This window comes from Heterocephalus glaber, unplaced genomic scaffold (assembly GCF_053883595.1).
Source record: "Heterocephalus glaber isolate CG9 unplaced genomic scaffold, H.glaber_assembly_v1.0 deba00001454, whole genome shotgun sequence".
Lineage (NCBI taxonomy): Eukaryota > Metazoa > Chordata > Mammalia > Rodentia > Bathyergidae > Heterocephalus > Heterocephalus glaber.
In genome coordinates this window covers 12,213,648-12,232,199 of record NW_028258303.1, presented here as the reverse complement: position 1 = coordinate 12,232,199, position 18,552 = coordinate 12,213,648, and the positions used below count along the sequence as shown (strand labels likewise).

The 18,552-nt window shown below is 37.5% G+C and overlaps 1 protein-coding gene across 14 annotated transcripts in view; it reads right to left on the bottom strand.

Annotated features, from left to right (window-relative positions):
• The window catches only part of Art3 (ADP-ribosyltransferase 3 (inactive)), a 148,574-nt gene that overhangs the window by 32,464 nt on the left and 97,558 nt on the right, over nt 1–18,552 (bottom strand). For all 14 annotated transcript variants that reach the window (XM_013073358.3, XM_087215856.1, XM_087215848.1 and 11 more), the window contains exon 3: nt 14,275–14,986. In XM_013073358.3, coding sequence (XP_012928812.1) covers nt 14,275–14,986 — 712 coding nt within the window. The remainder of the gene's footprint in view (nt 1–14,274; nt 14,987–18,552) is intronic.

Below are 18,552 nucleotides of genomic sequence, written 5' to 3'. Positions count from 1 at the left end.
ATGAAGAAGATATAGAAATTCTTAACACCCCAATAACAATGAGTGAAATTGAAAATGTAATAAAAAATTTACCAACAAAAAGCCCAAGTCCTGATGGCTTCACTGCTGAATTCTACAAGATATTTAAAGAAGAACTATTGCCATTACTCTTTAAACTCATCAAGGAAATTGAAAGGGAAGCAAGGCTTCCAAATTCATTCCTGGAAGCAAGTGTTACTTTGATTCCAAAACTAGGGAAAGACCCAACCCAAAAAGAGAACTACAGACCAATCTCCCTAATGAACATAGATGCAAAAATCCCCAACAAGATACTGGCAAACAGAATACAGAGGGTCATCAAGAAGATCATATACCCTGACCAAGTTGGATTTATACCAGGGATGCTAGGCTGGTTCAACATTTGTAAATCAATAAATGTAATACAGTATATTAACAGAGTCAAGGACAAAAACCATATGTTCATCTCAATACATGCAAAGGCATTTGACAAAATTCAACACCCATTCATGATAAAAACTCTACAGAAAATTGGAACAGAAGGTCTTTTTCTCAACCTGATTAAGACTATTTATGAAAAACCAACAGCCAACATCATACTAAATGGTCAAAAACTGAAAACTTTCATGCTAAAATCAGGAACAAGACAAGGATGCCCACTATCACCACTCCTGTTCAATATTGTTCTGGAAACATTAGCCACAGCAATTAGAAAAGAGAAAAAAATAAAAGGAATAAAGCTAGGAAAGGAAGAAGTTAAACTGTCATTATTTGCTGATGATGTGATACTTTACATAGGAGACCCAAAAAACTTGGTCAAAAGTCTTCTAGACCTAATTGACAGATTCAGTAGAGTAGCTGGATACAAGGTCAACACTCAAAATACAATAGCCTTCTTATACACAAATAGCAAACTCATTGACAGAGAAATTTGGGAAACAATTCCTTTTACAATAGCATCTAAAAAAATGAAATATCTAGGAATCAACCTAACAAAGGAAGCAAAAGACCTCTACACTGAAAACTACAGCTCTCTGAGAAAGGAGATCGAAGAGGATATAAGAAAATGGAAAGATATCCCTTCTTCCTGGGTAGAAAGACCAATAGAGTGAAAATGGGCATACTTCCAAAACTACTATATACATTTAATGCAATGCTGATTGAAATTCCAACAATATACTTCGCAGAACTAGAGAAAACAATCCAAAAATTCATTTGGAATCAGAAGAGACCTAGAATAGCAAAAGCAATTCTAGGCAACAGAGACATGGCTGGGGGTATCACAATCCCCAACTTGAAACTATACTACAAAGCTACTGTGATAAAATCAGCATGGTACTGGCAAAGAAACAGACTCGAGGATCAGTGGAATAGATTAGAAGATGCAGAAACAACTCCAGACATACTCAGCCACCTCATCTTTGACAAAGGAGCCAACCACCATCATTGGAGGAAAGATAGCCTATTTAATAAATGGTGATGGGAAAACTGGATTTCAACCTGCCAAAGATTAAAACTAGACCCATACCTATCACCATGCACTAAACTAAGATTGAAGTGGATTAAAGATCTAAATATTAAGACAGAAACACTAAACTTGCTGGAAGGTAAGTTAGGTAGAACTCTTGAAGACATTGGCATAGGAAAAGACTTTATGAACAAATCCTCAGCAGCACGGAAACTAACACAAAGAATCATCAATTGGGATCTCATCATATTAAAAAGCTTCTGCACTGCAAGAGAACCCACCAACAGAGCTAAGAGACAACCTACAATGTGGGAAGAAATTTTTAGCAGCTGTACCTCAGACAAAGGTCTACTATTGAGAAAATATAATAAGAATTGAAAAAAGTCAGACCCCCCAAATTCAAAGACCCAATTCAAAAATGGGCATCCAAAATGAACAGACATTTCTCAGACAAAGAAGTAAAAGCAGCAAATCAATATATGAAAAAATGTTCAACATCACTGGTCATTCGAGAGATGCAGATGAAAACAACACTGAGATTCCACCTCACCCCAGAAAGAATGGCTGCTATCAAGAAATCAACCAATAACAAATGCTGGTGGGGGTGTGGAGAGAAAGGAATGTTGGTGGGAGTGCAGACTGTTGCCGCCACTGTAGAAATCAGTATGGAGATACCTCAAAGAACTAGGACTAGAGGTCCCATTTGACCCAGCCATTCCCCTGCTGGGTATCGTCCCCAAAGAATTAGAAGAATCATACCACAGCGATATATGTGCACCCATGTTTATAGCAGCACAGTTCGTAATAGCTAAAGCTTGGAAACAGCCCAAGTGCCCATCAACTGGAAACTGGATAAGGAAGATGTGATTTTTTTTATAAAATGGAGTAGTACTCAGCCATAAAGAATGAGAAAGTAGAGACATTGATAGCTAAATGGATGCATATTGAGGCCATACTCTTAAGTGAAATAAATAGGACACACGTATAAATACCGAATAGTTTCTCTAGTGTGAGAAACTGAAAGTGTAAAAAGGATTAAAATGAATAATTGATAATTTGAAATAGGAAAAGGTCCAAAGGTGTAGGGGTGGTGGGAGGGGAAGGGGAAAGGGAAGAAGGGAAAGGAAAAATTATGAGAAAAGAAAAATAAATGGAAACAAAATCTATGTAAATAGGGAAGGGTGGAGAGGGTGAAGTACGCACAGGTAATGGGGGAAAAAAGAACTAAAAGATACATCATGTACAGGTACAAGCACCCAATGATAAATGTAAATGTACTGTATACCTAAAATGTACCAATAAAAGAATTCAAAAGAAAAAAAAGATGATATAAATAGATTAATACTGTCTTCTTCACTTGCAAAAGTAGCTATTGCTAAAATGTGCTTATATTAATCTATAAATTCAAGACAGGTCTAACCAAACTCCGAGCAGAAATTGTAGACATTGACAAGATGATTCTAAAATTCATATGTAAACATAAAGAATTTATAATAATCAAAACTTTGTGGGCCAGGCATAGTGGGCATATGCCTGTAATTCTACCAATCTGGGAGACTGAGGCAGGAGGATAATGAGTTTGCGACTATCATGGGCAAGATATGGAGATGCTGTCTCAAAATAAAAAAGGGGCTGGAGATGTAGCTAGGCCCAGGTTCAAACCCCAGTATGCAGGGGGAACAGGACCACCAACCAACCAACCAACAGAAAAATCCTAACAACTTTATAATAAAAGAATAGTTATAGGATGAATACTATTTGGTTTTCAAGTTTATTATAAAGCTATGGTTTTTAATATTTATGATATTTGCATGAAGATAGACAGATCAGTGTAACACAAAAGTGTAGAAATAGATCCACACATACATGGCAACTACTTTTTGCCAAGAATGGAAATGTAATTCAATAGAAAAAAGGATAATCTTTTTAATATTAAACTTTGACATGTATGCCATATGTGGTATCATATAAAAATTAACAAAGATCCAAATATAAGAGCTAAAACTAAAATTTCTGGAAGAAAATATCCCAGAAAATCTTTGTTACTTTGGGTGAAACAAAAAGGTGAGCTGCTCCCAGCGCACAAGAGGAGGCTTCCGGGGCGCTGTACCACCCGCTGTACCTATATATCTATGCCTGCCTCGCAAGCGCAAGGACCCGAGTTCAATCTCCGGTACCAAAAAAAAAAGAAAGAAAGTACACAGCAGAATGAGCCAAATTCTGTCCTTGTGAGGACAGAATTTCAGATATAGAAGATAAGATTGCAATTAGTGATCAGGAAAAGAAAATTGCTTTAAAATTGTATGGGACCACAAGAAAGCAATCCAGAAGCTGCTAGACGATGCAAAGAAGAATAACATAAGACTGATTGGAGTCATTGAAGAAACAGGAGAGAGTGCAGATGACATAAAAAACTTCACAGAAGTGATAGCAGAGAACTTCCCAAGCAGAGGAAAAGAACTTGACATATAGATAAGTGAGGCATATAGGACTACAGCTAGCTTTGATTAAAAAAAAAATCTACACATAGGCATATAATTGTTAAGATTCCAGAAATCCAACAGAAGAACAAAATTCTACAAGCAGTGAGAGAAAAGAAACAAATCACATACAAAGGAAAGCCCATCAGAATCACAGCAGACTTCGCAACACAAACCCTAAAGGCAAGAAGAGTTTGGAGTGACATATTCCAAGCCCTAAAAGAAAACAGCCTCCAACCCAGATGGATGTACCCTGCAAAATTATTTTTCAAAATTGATGGAGAAATAAGATACTTTCATGACAAAGAGCACCTTAGGAACTTCATGAATACCAAACCAGCACTCCAAAAATTTTAGACAATATCCTAGGAACAGACAATGAGGATCACAACCCCAGGAAGCCCAGCAGAATGAATCCATCAGGCGCGACAAGAAATTAAACACAAGGGGAGAATCCAACAAACAGAAAAAGTCATGACAATGATAAGTCAATATGTTTCAGTTATAACCATCAATGTCAATGGTCTCAATTCACCAGTCAAAAGAAGTAGACTGGCAGAATGGGTCAAGAAGCAAGATCCAACAATATGTTGCATATAAGAAACACATTTAATTCAAAAAGAAACTCACAGTCTGAAAGTTAAAGGGTGGAAAACAATACTCCATGTGACAGTAACCGCCCCCCCCTCAAAAGCAGGCGTAGCTCTCCTCTTTTCAGATCAAGTGGATTTCAAACAAAAATCTGAAACACCCTGGCCCCAAGAATTTCAGATAAGGGATACATCAACTTGTATGCACAAATCTATTGTGAACATGTGTTTTCTTTTCTTTTCTTTTTTGGTACCGGGGATTGAACTTGGGTACTTGCGCTTGCCCAGCAGGCGGTGAAACCACTGAGTTAAATCCCCGGCTGTGAACATGTGTTTTCATTCCTCTCAAGTAAATACTTAAGAACAGGACTTTTGGTTCTTAACAGTAATACAAGAAATTTCTATATTGTTTTCCAAAATGGTTTTATCATTTTACACATTTGCATTAGCAGTATTAGAAAGTTCTAACTGGTTCACACCTAAGGTGACATTTGTGCTTTTAAAACTTTTAACTTCATCTCCCTAATGAGTGTATAATTCAATCTTCTTGTTGTACTGATCAGTATTTTTCTGATTCTAGTGCTGCACACTGCACACCTTTCCTTGCACTGTACTGGCTATTTATTATCTTCTTGTGTCTTCTTTTTAATTGGGTTGCCTATTAATGAGCTGTAAGAGTTCTTTATATATTCTGGTCATAGGTTATATGCATTATAAATATGGTCTGTTTAAGGACTACTTTTCATATTCTTAACGATGTCATTTAAAGTTCTAAATTTTGATGGAATCTCATTTATCAATTTTTTTCTTTTATACATCATGTTTTTTGTATCCTAGGAAATTCTTGCCTACCCTAAATTCATAAACATTTTCCCTTATTATTTCTTCTTAAAGTTTTATAGTTTTAGTCTTTCATGTTTAGGTTCATAGATCCTTTCAAGTTATTTTTATGTGTGGAAATAAAGGGTTGAGGTTAATTTTTTATATATGGATACCAGGGTTCTAGTGCCATTTGCTGAAAACACTATCTTTTTCTCTGCTCTTGAATTGAGTTTATGTTCTATAAAATGTTAATGTTAAATAATCTTTCAAAACTCAATGGTCCATATATGTGTGGTTCTATTTCTAGATTCTCTGTTTTATTCCAATGATCTATATGTCTTTCCTTATGCCAACACTGGCTTGATTACTGCAGCTTTAGAGGAAGTCTTAAAATTAGGTACTAAGGGCCAGGGATTTAGCTCAGTGGTTTCGCCACCTGCTATGCAAACACAAGTGCAAGGACCCAAGTTCAATCCCCCGGCACCAAAAAAAAAATTAAAATTAGGTACTAAATGTCTTCCAATACTGTTTTTTGGTTTTGTTTTTGTTTTTTTACTTTTCTAGGTCCTTTGTACTCCTACATAACTTTTAAATTTAAATATCCAATTCTTCATTTATAGCAAATATAAATAGGCCTGAATTTTTATATATACCTTGTGTTTTCTAATCCTGCTAAATTCAAATACAAGTCCTAGGGGCTCCTAGAGATTTCTTAGTATTTTCTCTGTAAATGATCATTTCATCTACATATAAAGATTTTGCTTCTACCTTGCCAATCCTATCCTAATTGTGTCATTTTATTGCCAGACTATTTTGGTTTAGGCCTATGTTTCAAAGTTTAATGGACAGATGAAGAGTAGGCATATCTGCCCTTGTTCCCCATCTTAAGGAGAAAGCATTGTATCTTCTCCATTCATATAAGGCATTTTTGCTGGAAGAATGGAGTACATGTCTTTGATCTGTTGAGAAGGTTCTGTTCTACTTCTAGTCTCCTGATAGCTTTTACCACGAACAGATGTGGAATTTAGTCCAATACTTTTTCTCCAACTAATGACAGGATCATATGGCTTTCTCCTTTCCTCTGTTAAAATGATGACTTTTGGGGGTGGATCTTCCAATGCTGAACCAACACTGCCATCCCTATAATAAAACCACTTTCTACATACTGCCAGATCTGACTTCTAAGAGTTTGTTTTGTTAAACGAATTTCTATCTATGTTTATATTTTTTTCTTCTATTATCTTTATCCAGTTTTAGGATTAGCACAATGTTGAGTTCCTAAAATGTGGGGAGAAGTGTTCCTTCTTTTTTCTGCTTTAAATGTTTGATATAATTTATCAGTTAAAATGTATATGAGCTTGTTGTTGTCATATAGGCAGGTTTTCAAGCTAGGAATATAGTTTCTTTAATAGGTGCTATTCAAATTTTATATTTCCTCCAGAGTTAGTTTCATTAATTTTTTTTCCAAGGTACTTCTTAGAAGTTGTCGAATTTATTTCAAAACAGATTTTTGTAATATGCTTTCTATATCCTTTTAAATTCTGTAAAATCTGTGGTAATGTCTTCTAGATCTTGATATCATAATTTTAAAAATGTATAATTGATATTGTGTAATAGGAAGAAAAGGTCTAAAGGATCAGGGGAAGTGGGAGGGGTAGGGGAAAGGAAAGAAGGGAAAAGAAAAAATATGAGAAAAGGGAAAAAATGGAAACAAAGTCTTTGCAAATAGGGAAGGGTGGAGGGGGTGAAGGGAGGGTAGGAGAAAGGGAAAAAAATAAGTACCAAGATACTCATGTAATGGTACAAGATCCCAATGATGAATATAACTGTATTTTATACCTAAAATGTACCAATAAATTTAATGGTAAAAAAAAATTGAGAACCTCTGCATTAGACATTCCAGCACCCTTATCTACTATTTTATCTAAACTATTGGGTCAATGAGGCCCTTTAAGACTTAACACCTGAGCCCGGCGTGGTGGAGCATGCCTGTAATCCCAGCACTCAGGAGGTTGAGGCAGGAGGATCACCTCAAGTTCGAGGCTAGCCTGGGCTACATAGTGAGTTCAGGCCCAGCCTGAACTGCAAAGGAAGACCCTGTCTCAAAAAACCAAAAAAAAAAAAGACTTAACACCTGAAATAACAGTTCACTTATAAAGAAGCCTGTTCCAAGCTTGGATAAACCTAAAGGAATGCTACATCCATTGACTGTAAAAGATATACATTGGTTTTTGCCTGCCAGTAAATACAATATCTTGAAACTGACTGAACATACCTTTACATAGATTCATATGACAACACTAATGCCCTGACTCTATGGTCAGACTACTGGGATATCCCAAACTGGATTACTAAAGATAAACTCATATCCAGTCCCTTTTTTCTATGGAAACAAATTCAGTAAATGCAACTTGTGAACTCAACCTTGTTAAAACACATATGTACATACAAGTAACTGCATCTAAAGCACACATCTGGAGACTAATAAAGCAAGTGAAGCTTTTATCATATGACCATTGTCTCTACTACATATTATAGGCCCATAAGCAAATCTACCATAGTAAGAAAATCATTCATAAAGGAATAGGACATCAGTTGAAAAATTCTACCAGCCTCTTCAATGAAGATTTCTCCAAGGTTAACTCATCTAGGTGTCTTCAGCTCTTTATAAAATGGACTAGCCATGCTGATTTCTGGCTTTGCTGAGTTCCCAAGCATGAAGGGCTCAAGTTGGAGAATGGGAAATGGAAGGAAAGACATACTCCTGTAGGTGTGCTTGCCCTGACCTCAGTCTATGGGTGAATTTTCATATAGTATCTAGTTTCACTTCAGTAAATGAATATATATTTCATATAATCTCAGCAAAGGACAGGTCACATTAATCAGATCAAAAACACCAGTTTACAGGGCCAGGGATTTAGCTCAGTGACCCCGTGACTGCTTTGAAAGCACAAGGTCCTGAGTTTGATCCCGGGTACCACAAAAACAAAACAAAACAAAACAAACCCCCCACCCCAAAAAAAACCCCACACCAGTTTACAAAATTAGATGCTGACTTGTGGTTCCAGCGGTTCTCTGTCTACTTTTCTATACCCCAAGAGGTCACTACAGAACTCATCATTTGGGGAAAAGGACAATTTAACTGGATCATCCCCAAGAGGAGGTGACAGACTATAACAGATTAGGTTGAAATTATGGTAAACAGCTTCCAACATGACCCCCTTGGGGAATCTGCTCCCCTTGAGTGTGAGCTGAACCTATCAACTTGTTCTAGCAAACAGAATAGAACAAAAGTGGAGATACATCATTTTTATAATTAGGTTGCAAAAGACTGACTTGTAGGCATTCTCTCTTGCCCACTTTGATGAAGTAAGCTGCCATACTGTAAGGTGCTCTATGGAGGATAGAAATGAAGGAGGCCTCCAGCTAACAGTTCATAAGGAACTGTGGCCTTAGTTGAACAACTCATGAAAGACTGCCCTGCCAGTAACATGTGAATGAACTAAGAAGCAGATCTTTTCTAGTCAAGTCTTAAGATGACCACAGTATTGTCACAGAATTAGTCAAAGGACACATCTAAGCTGTGCCTAGATCCCTGATGTATATCAACTGTAAGGTAATAAACGTTGCTTAAAATCACTAAGTTTTGGAGTAATTTGTTATGCAATAGATAGCTAGTAAAGGTTGAGGGTAGGTTTTATAAGTCAACTTGTCTAGAATAGCTCTCAGTTATTCAAACACTAACCTAGTTATTAAAATGAAGATATTTTGTAGATAGAATTAAAGTCCATAGTCAGTTAACTTTACATAACAGAGATTATCCAAAATAACCTGTGGAGGCCTGATTCACTCAGTTGAAGAACTTAAGAAAAGGACTTAGACTTTCCAGAAGAAGAAATTCTGCTTGTGAACAGCAGCTTCAGCTAATGTGCTAGAGTCTCAGCCCTGCCTTTCCTCACAGACTGCTTTATGGATTTCTGAATTACCTTGCCAGTTCCTGTAACAGTGTAAGCCAATTCCTTCCAATAAATATTCAAATACATATTTCCTGCTGATTATATATCCTGGGTTGAACTTTGGCTGATAGAACAGTGATGAACAAATCTGGCAGGTAAGAGTCCAAAGAGGACTATTAGTGAATAGTTCTACCATTTTTTATGAACTCATATAGACAAATAACCTTCCTAATTGTTCTACGCATTGACTCACAATGGTGGGTTAAAATATGTCACTTCCTATCTGTCCTAGCTACACTGATAGATTCTCTAATCTCAGACAATCCAAGACAACAGCACAGAAACTTGCTACTTCTAGGAAATGCTAATAGATGCAAATCTGTACCAATGGTGAAGCATATATTTAATAAGCTCTCAAGGGCTGGGGGTGGATTTTTAAGAATTAAATTTGGATAATCCCAGAGGCTCGTTTTCTTTCAGCTGTTTGTTGTAGTGCAGGCTGGTGCTGAACTCACTGTGAAACAGGCTGGCCTTGACCTCACAGCAATCCTCCTGCCTCAGCTTTCTGAGTGCTGAGATTATAGGCATACATCACCACGCCCGGTTTGAGTTTGAGCTTTAAAAATCCCTCATCATAAATGTTTCAAACAGCTTGGCTTGACCTTTAGGTAGTTTTTGACCCTGGGTTCCCATTAGTTATCTATAGATGGCAGCAGAGGACTTCAGTCTAGGGTTCAATCAACATTCCAGTGCAGTGGCTGACTTGAATATTAAACTACTGTGTAGCCTCTGCTTAATCCCTATTCCCCTCCCCATTTCATCATATGCGGCTCATAATGCATTTCTTCATGTGGGTCTGAGCCCTGGCTAATTTACAATTAATCCAATAGTTCCACCCATAATTGTATTACAATTCCACTCCCAAACATGGAGTCTGTGGGTGGTACTGCCTGTCTCAGCCCATCAACTAGACACAAGTGCTAACTCTGCCTTGGAGCCAGGGATTTCACATACCCAAGGACTCCACAAATGACATTTGGTTGAATGCATCAGGAGCAATAACAGTGGTGTGATTTCTGTCACTGAACAGCAACTGGATTGTGGCTGAGATGTACGGGTAAAGTTTAACATTACGGTGTCTGCTGATTTCCATAGTAATCCCTCCTTCTACACAGTTTCACTTTCTGTGGTTTCAGTTACCATTGGTAAACTCTAAAAATATTAGTATTTGTCTTCATTCTTTCAAGACAGTCATCATTCACATAACTTCTACAACTTTTAGTTATTGCTGTTAATCTCTTATTGTGACTAATTTATAAATTAAACTTTATCGTAAGTATGTATGCATAGGAAAATACACAGTAGATATAGGGTTTGGTACTATCCACTGTTTCAGGCATCTACTGGGGATCTTGGAACATATCCCTAGAAAATAAGGGGGTTGTAATACATGTAAATGAACCATGGCAAATTTTAAGCTACTGTAATGTTGGAGGACCTGGGAATAAGATTGTTACCTAAAATTAATTCCCATGAGCTGATATAAGCTGGCTCTAGCTGGCTTGGTTTTTGGTCAGGTCCAATGTATAACTGGTGAAGGGAATGAACACATTTCCTTTTAATATATATTTACTTTTTTCTATGCTTTATCTGCCCTTCAAAAATAGTCTCACTCAGACGTAACTCAAATGCAGGACTAGGCAAAACAAGTGCCTAGAGTACAAAATTTAAAGGAGTAGTCACTTTATGAATCATGCAAAGGTATGCCCCAAAAGTGGGGATTTCCTTAAATTTTGTACCCTAGACACCTTAATGGCCACATAGCTTCTGCTACCCATTCCTAAGTGTATCAGCCCCCCACTGAGGCTTGATTTCTCATCCACATTCATTACTTAGCCTTTTTATCTCACATTATCTTGGATATACTGAGTCAAGGTCTAAAAGTCTACCCCACTTGAGGCCTACCTCATTATTCACTCTGCTTTTGATTCAGTTAGTCTCATTTACAAGAACCGCAAAGGGCCACTCCTTACCAGTTTACTGAGTTTAGCCAAAAAAAGCAAGGGAGGGAACACAGCACAATGTTTAGTAGCAGGGTAGCATTAGATCTTCCCTTCAATGGAAATCCTCACAGCAGTCCAGGAAAATTCTTTAACCCCTAAAATGACAGTCCTAAAATGACAGAAGAAAAAAGTACACAATTGGGTGCAAAAGCTTCCCTAGTTCAGTAGCTCCATGCCACATGAGATTACAGTTATCTCTTGAACCTACCAATCTTGAGCAGGACTGATGATACAAGAGTCTTGTTCTTCCAGAATTCAACAAGGAAAACATCTGAGTATGCTGTATCACATACAGGAAATCCCCAAACCATGCCTTCCCCTCAAATATTTGTAGTTCATTTATAATCCCCCCAGCTCAGATGCACTTTACCAATCTAGGGTTTTGTTTACCATAGGTAGTGTTGATGGCTACACAGCTGTCATTCCACCTTTAGGAGATGACAGAGAAATAATACTAGAAGATCAACAGGAGGCCATTTTCATAGCAGAAAGGATTTTATTAACTCTTTACTTATCTACATCAAGACACAACACCATAAAATTTCAGAATAGCTGATAATAAGGAAAACACCCTAAACTTTCCAGATTAAAAAAAAAATAAGTCTCAGGCTCACTGGCAGAATGCCTGCCTAGCATGTGTGAGGCCCTGGTTCAACCTCCAATACCACAAAACAATAGATCTCATTGAAAGGTTTAATAATTAGAATGGCTTCACACTGTTCAACAGTAACTCTGGAGCCTAGAAATCACTGGAGGGACATCTTCATAATTCCAAAGAAAAATAAATTCTAAAATAGAAATCAAATCTACAAAAACTGTAATTTGAGTTTAAAGACAGTCCTGTTAAGACATTCAAAGTCTTTAGAAAATTTGCCTCAATGTTCTATTTCTCAGGAAACTTCTATAGAACTCCCAGACTCATCCCGTCAAACAAAAGAGTCATTCAAGGAAAAAATGCAAATCCAAGAATATGGTGTCTTAGTTACTTTTCTCTCATTGCTGAGACAAAATATCCAACACCCAAAGTTAAGGGGGAAAGGTTTATTTGGCTCACAGTTTGTAGAGGTTTCAGTCCATAATCGACTGGCTCCAAGGCAGGGTGGCACATGGCAGAGGGTCAACAGTTCATGGTGGTGGAAGATAGTAAAAGCAAGAAGGAAGAAGGCAAGCCTCTTTCTGTCCCTTATATTGTATTCAGGCTACCAGGATTAAGGCAGTGCCAAACCAATCAGTGTTCTGATTTAATAATAATCACACACCCTTAATCCCAGCCTCACACACTGTAGATTCAGCCACCTATGACCACATGAGGCTTGAGGGAGACATCCAGACCCTAACCATATCATAGGAGATCTCTTAACTGGGGAGAAGCAACATCACAGAGTGGTAAAAAGAGACTTAAGAACATTCTGCAAGCCTAAAGAGCATATTATAGGGCAGGACGATGGGGGAATCCAGAAGGCATATATCCAGGGAAGAAAAAGAGAAGAGGAAATGAGGGATGATTTGATATATCTCAATGCATTAAGAAATTTCTATTTCTGTCAAAGGAATTGGAAGTGAATTACTGATGGAGATAAAATTTAAACAAACAAGTGAAAATCATAAAATAACCCCAAGAAGAAATAGGTACTTTGGCAGAGAAAATCAACTCTTTTATTCAGCTATGACTGGTCTTTACTGGGAGATGGGGAATGGGGAAATCCACATTCTGGAGAAGAGGGTGGTAATTATCACTGACCTAACAGTCAGTTTTAGTTCCCGTCTCCTTTGTCTCCCTATACTACTGAATAAAAAGGCTAATTACCCTCTTTCTTAGCTTTTCTTGTAGGTATGGATGACTAAGAAACTGTTCTAGTAAATGATTTAGAATCATAAGTCTACTAAAGGTTTTGGGAAAGCCTTTATTTTCTTCATTAAATAATTTAGCTTTCATTCTTCCATCCTTTCCATCTTGCACATGAATTCATGCTTAAAATTGTACCAGATACATCCCAAATATGAATCCAAAAACCAATATTCTCAGGATGGTAGAAAAGAAAGAGTCTGAGTATTGATGATATAGATGAATGACTGCATAAGATAGCCTACCTCTAGACTTATTTAATGAAAATTTATCAGTCAAGTTTGTTTTATTTTTTTATTTTTATTTTTTTGGTACCGGAGATCGAACTCGGGACCTTGTGCCTGCGAGGCAGGCGGTGGAACCACTAAGCTAGATCCCCGGCTCAGTCAAGTTTGTTGTAAAGCCAAAAGTGACAAAGATTTCTTAAGGAACACATGATATATAAGAGCTAAATACTCGTTCTCAAATTTTTAAATCAAGAAATAACATGTTGAATCTTGTTACTTAGAAACATGACAGTAAACACCTGAAAAAAAGAGCTAAAATAATTAGAACAGGTGCCACTGAGAAGTAGAAACTGGGGCCAGTGAGGCAGGGGACTGCTATTTTTCACAGTAAACTTGATAGTAAGGGTTTTCAACAGTAGCTCTACTGACATTTTGGGCCAGATAATTCTGTTATGGGAGGCCATCCTATGCATATGTTAGCAATGTCCCTGGCTTCTACCCATGAGATGCCAATAGCAAGCCATCTTCATCCCCAGTTGTGACAACTACAAATGTTTCTGACCACTGACGAATCACTGGAGGACAGAAATGCTTCTCAGTGAGAACTACTGCCTTATAGTACTATTTTATTTTTTAACTTTTAGTGACACAGTAAATTCATTATTTTGATAAAATTATAAATAGTTTGAAAGGAGCTAGACTGGAAACTGCCAGAGTCCTTTCTCCTTTCAAACACCTCTCATTTTCCTTAACCGACCTCTGCCTGTGCCTAAGAATCCCATTCCTTTCCTCCCAGATAAGAATAAGCAGAAAAGAGACACTTACCACCTACAAATGCACACTCATAATGGCTGCAAGTCTTGTTTGTGCTGTGAAGGATAAGGTTATTGCCAGCCTTTTCCTGTGACACTTGAAAAACTTCACTCAGGGGTATTAAAGTAATTCTTTCACTTTCTTTACCAAAAAATTTTTCAACATCAACTCCAAAACATGTGTAGATAGTTAAAACAATGTGTTGGTCATTAGCTACTTCAGGTTTGGCAGAATATGCCAATGTGAAATTGCCAAGTCTGGCTTGGTTTTGCCCTCCAAATGTAAATGAAGTGTCCTGGCTTGTCTTATATACCACATTTTTGTAACTGTCTTCACAAGGTCTTCTTAGCAACTGCAGAGCTCTTGTGAGGTAAAAATGCAAAGCTTTGAACTGGAAGCCATAGATATAATCTTTCCGTGACTGGCCAGCCATTTTCACAGCTTCATTGAAAAGATGGTAAAAAGGAGTTTGCTCTTTAGCTTCAGAAATATATGTCATCAGGGCTATTCCATGGTTATCCTGAAACTTTGTAGGGAGAAACAGCTGAGGCTTCTGGGATTCCCATTTGGCTTTTGCATTTTCCCACACAGTCTCCAAGAGTTGATGATTTGCTTTTTCTTCCTTGAGCAGTTGGGGAACATATTTCATTTCCATCCTGTCAGTACATTTCAGGTACTCATCATCAAATACATTATCTGCCATGTCTAATATTTCAGCCTTCACCTGAAATAAAGGAAAAGGAAATTAATATATATATTTTTGGTATCCAGGGATTGAACTCGGGACCTTGCACTTGCGAGGCAGGCGGCGGAAAACTTAACTGCCTTTAATCTAGCTGTACCTGAAAATTATGTCTACCCAAGTCATAAAAATCAATAAATTCCTGGATTAGGGCTGTAACTCAGTGGTAGAATGCTTGCCTAGCATACATGAGGCTCTGGCCTCAATCCTTGGTACCGGAAAAAAATAAACAAACACACACACACACACACACACAAACACACACACACACAAAAAACTGCTTTCTTGGACTAGTTTTAACTGTGTTTCTGTCACATACAATGGAAACGGTCTGATGTATCATCTAAATGATACATGTGGTCATATACCATATGAAGTAGAGTAGTAGAACATTAATTTGAAGGCAGATAGACTGGGTTCAAATTCCATTTCCATTATCAACCAGGTACTAACTGCATATGGAAAGTATGACATCTTCACATTTCTGAATATAAAGAAGTCAGTTAAGAATTTAAAGAACTTCACAAGTCTCAATTTAAAAATGAAGATAAAGTGGAGAAAATAATTTTCTTCTTTTTTTTTTTTTTCCAGTACTAGGGATTGAACCCAAAGCCTTCACACTGAACTACATCCCCATTCCCTCTTCCCTTTTTCTTTTTGAGACAAGGTCTTAATAAGTTGCCTAGGCTGAATTTGAACTGATGGTCCTCCTGCTTTAGCCTCTCAATTGGTTGGCATTACAGGCATGTTCCACCATACCTGGTGATAAAATAATATTTTAATTGCAGAACTGTTGTGAGGATTACATAATGAATATATACAAAGCCCTTAACCCACACATGGTACATATCAAACCTTCAATAAAGTGATTATTAATTTTTTAGTACATGTTTGCATTGCATAATGTTTACATTCCTGTGTGGAGTTGGTACATGTACGTATCTTAATTCCTTTTTTCATCCCCTTTCCCTGTCTTCCCCCATCTCTTGATCCCCTTCCAATTTGAGAATGACCTCCTTACTTCCTATTATCTATCTTTTATTCTGCTGTTTATTTATAATCTGGGCTTCTCATATAAAAAATGCAATATTTAAGCTTATGTGTGTGACTTACTTCACTTAACATTATGGTTTCAAGGTGTTTTATTAGAGGAATTGTGTATTATACTGTGAATTTCTCAAGGGCAAAATCTGATTCATATTTATCTTTGAATTCCAATAACCTAGCATAAAACACGACAAAATATTCAGGTGAACTAAATAAGAACCCTACACTTTGACTTATGGATCAAAAGTAGGACGAGCAAATCTAGGGAATACTGTTTATGGATTTCTACAAATAAAAGGGTAATGAATCTTCTTCCATTATTCTATATTTGTGTGCTGCATGGTTGCATAAATCTTCTTAGGGACCTCAGTGGAAATCTTATAGAGATATTTATTAAGGCACTATTAAAGTTATAAATTCCATGTGAATCCTTCATAAAAACTGTGAGGGGAGGGGGAGAGGAATTCAAGGAGGGAAGGACGGAGGGAGGGGACAGAGAGGGAGAGAGAGGGAGAGAAAAATTCTTTTTAAGAAGCAAAGCAAAATTTGATTCCACATTCTCTTCCCACTATCTCATCCCTTCCTCACAAACTACTTGAAAGAAATATCTCTCTTTGCCAACTGTATTTTCCACTTATCTCTCAACTTTCTCCATTCTGTTTCTATCCCCATTCCTCTATCCATACAGCTATCACTAAGGGGCCATTTCTGTTCAGAACTCCTTTGCATTATCCAACATATTCTTGCTGGTTACTTAATGTTGGAATTTGTCAAGGCAATTTATTTTCTAATTCTCAGCTCCACCCCTAGGCAGTGACACACAAGCCCGTAGTTTCAAATATCAAGTAAATACCTCTGACCTGTACTGTAAATGTCAGACCTATATCAACTGCCTACTTGATACCTCCATTTGAATGCCCAAAGACCCTTCAAATGTAAAATGTCTGTGAGAATTAATGGATTGTGTCAGCTTGAGTAATTAACGGCCAACTAAATTGGCTCAGCATAGTTCTGGGTGTGGAAAACCCACCCTAGGGAGAACTGTCTCCAGAATGTTATAAAAGGGAAACCAAGAAGGAAGCCTTGCTTCTATTTCTTCTGATGAGCTCCAGTCTTCACCTTCACCGTGGATGTTCTCTCCTGGCTTCCTACGGACCCTTTAGCCTTCCAGTGCACTCTTCAGCCTCCAGCATAGACCCTTCAGCCTCCTGATTAGACTTGCACGGGACACTACAGTGGGCTCCAGGCCTTCGACTGGATACTTCGGATTTCCAGAGCATAGACAGACCTTTTGCACTCTTCCACATCTGACTCTGTGGGTGGCCACTCTAACCCAATCTTGTAAATTCTTATATATTTGTGTATCTTGCATTAAATCTGTTTTTATAGTAAGCACTGACTGATACAATATCTAAGACCAAATTGATAAACTTACTGCCTACAACCACTACAAATAATCACCTGGTTCTTATTTAAGAGTATCTGTTCTTTACTGAAGTTTTCCTAGATACCTCCTTCAAAGCCTTAGTGTGGCCACTCCATCTTTAAAGCTGAAAAAACAGCTCCAGAGTTATCTATGTCAGGCACTAAGTGCATCATATAAAGTACCTCATTTAATCATTATGGAAACTTTGTGAGGCCGGTACTATCATTAGCCACCCCACCCCAACCTTTTTTGGCAGAACTGAGGATTGAACCGACCTTCAGACTAAGTTATATCTCCAGCCCTTTTTGTTATTTATTATGAAATGGTCTCACTAAGTTTCCCAGGCAGGGCTCAAACCTGTGATCCTCTTGCCTCAGCCTCCTAGACAGCTAGAATTACAGGCATGTGCCAGCATGCCCATATTTATCTCCACCTTTTTTTTTTAAATAAAGAAACTAAAATATAGACCGATTGAGACAGTGGCATTTTAAACAGGCAGTCATGTTTTAGAGTCATTCTCCTAACCAAAATGTTCTATTACTTCTAAAAAGTGAGAATCCTTCCACTGATGAGACCACTGATATTTGTGTAGCACTTTTTAAAAGAATGACTTTGTATTTATAAAAATGCTAAATGTTAGGCAGACAGTTATTATTATTATTATTATTAAAAATTTTTTGGTACTGGGGATCAAACTTGGGACCTTGTGCTTGCGAGGCAGGCCACGGAACCACTGAGCTAAATCTCTGGCCCAGGCAGACAATTATTAATACTATTTTACAAATGAAGGAATTAGACTGAATCAGAAACTGTCTTGATTATTAGCCACAGGGTATTCTTCTGGGGAAGTCACTAAGAACTCTGTACTTCTGAGTTTGTAGGTCAGTTTCTTGACATACAAATTTGAGCTTCAGGAGATCAAATCACTACTGTCTCATAGTCAAGCAATGCACTTTCCTCTGCAGCACAGAATGTACCAGAGTTCAGCTTGGGTACCAATGCTTGACTTATCTTCACGACTTCAACATAAGACATCAAGCCCTGAAACCACCTCCCACATTCCTCACATCGTATC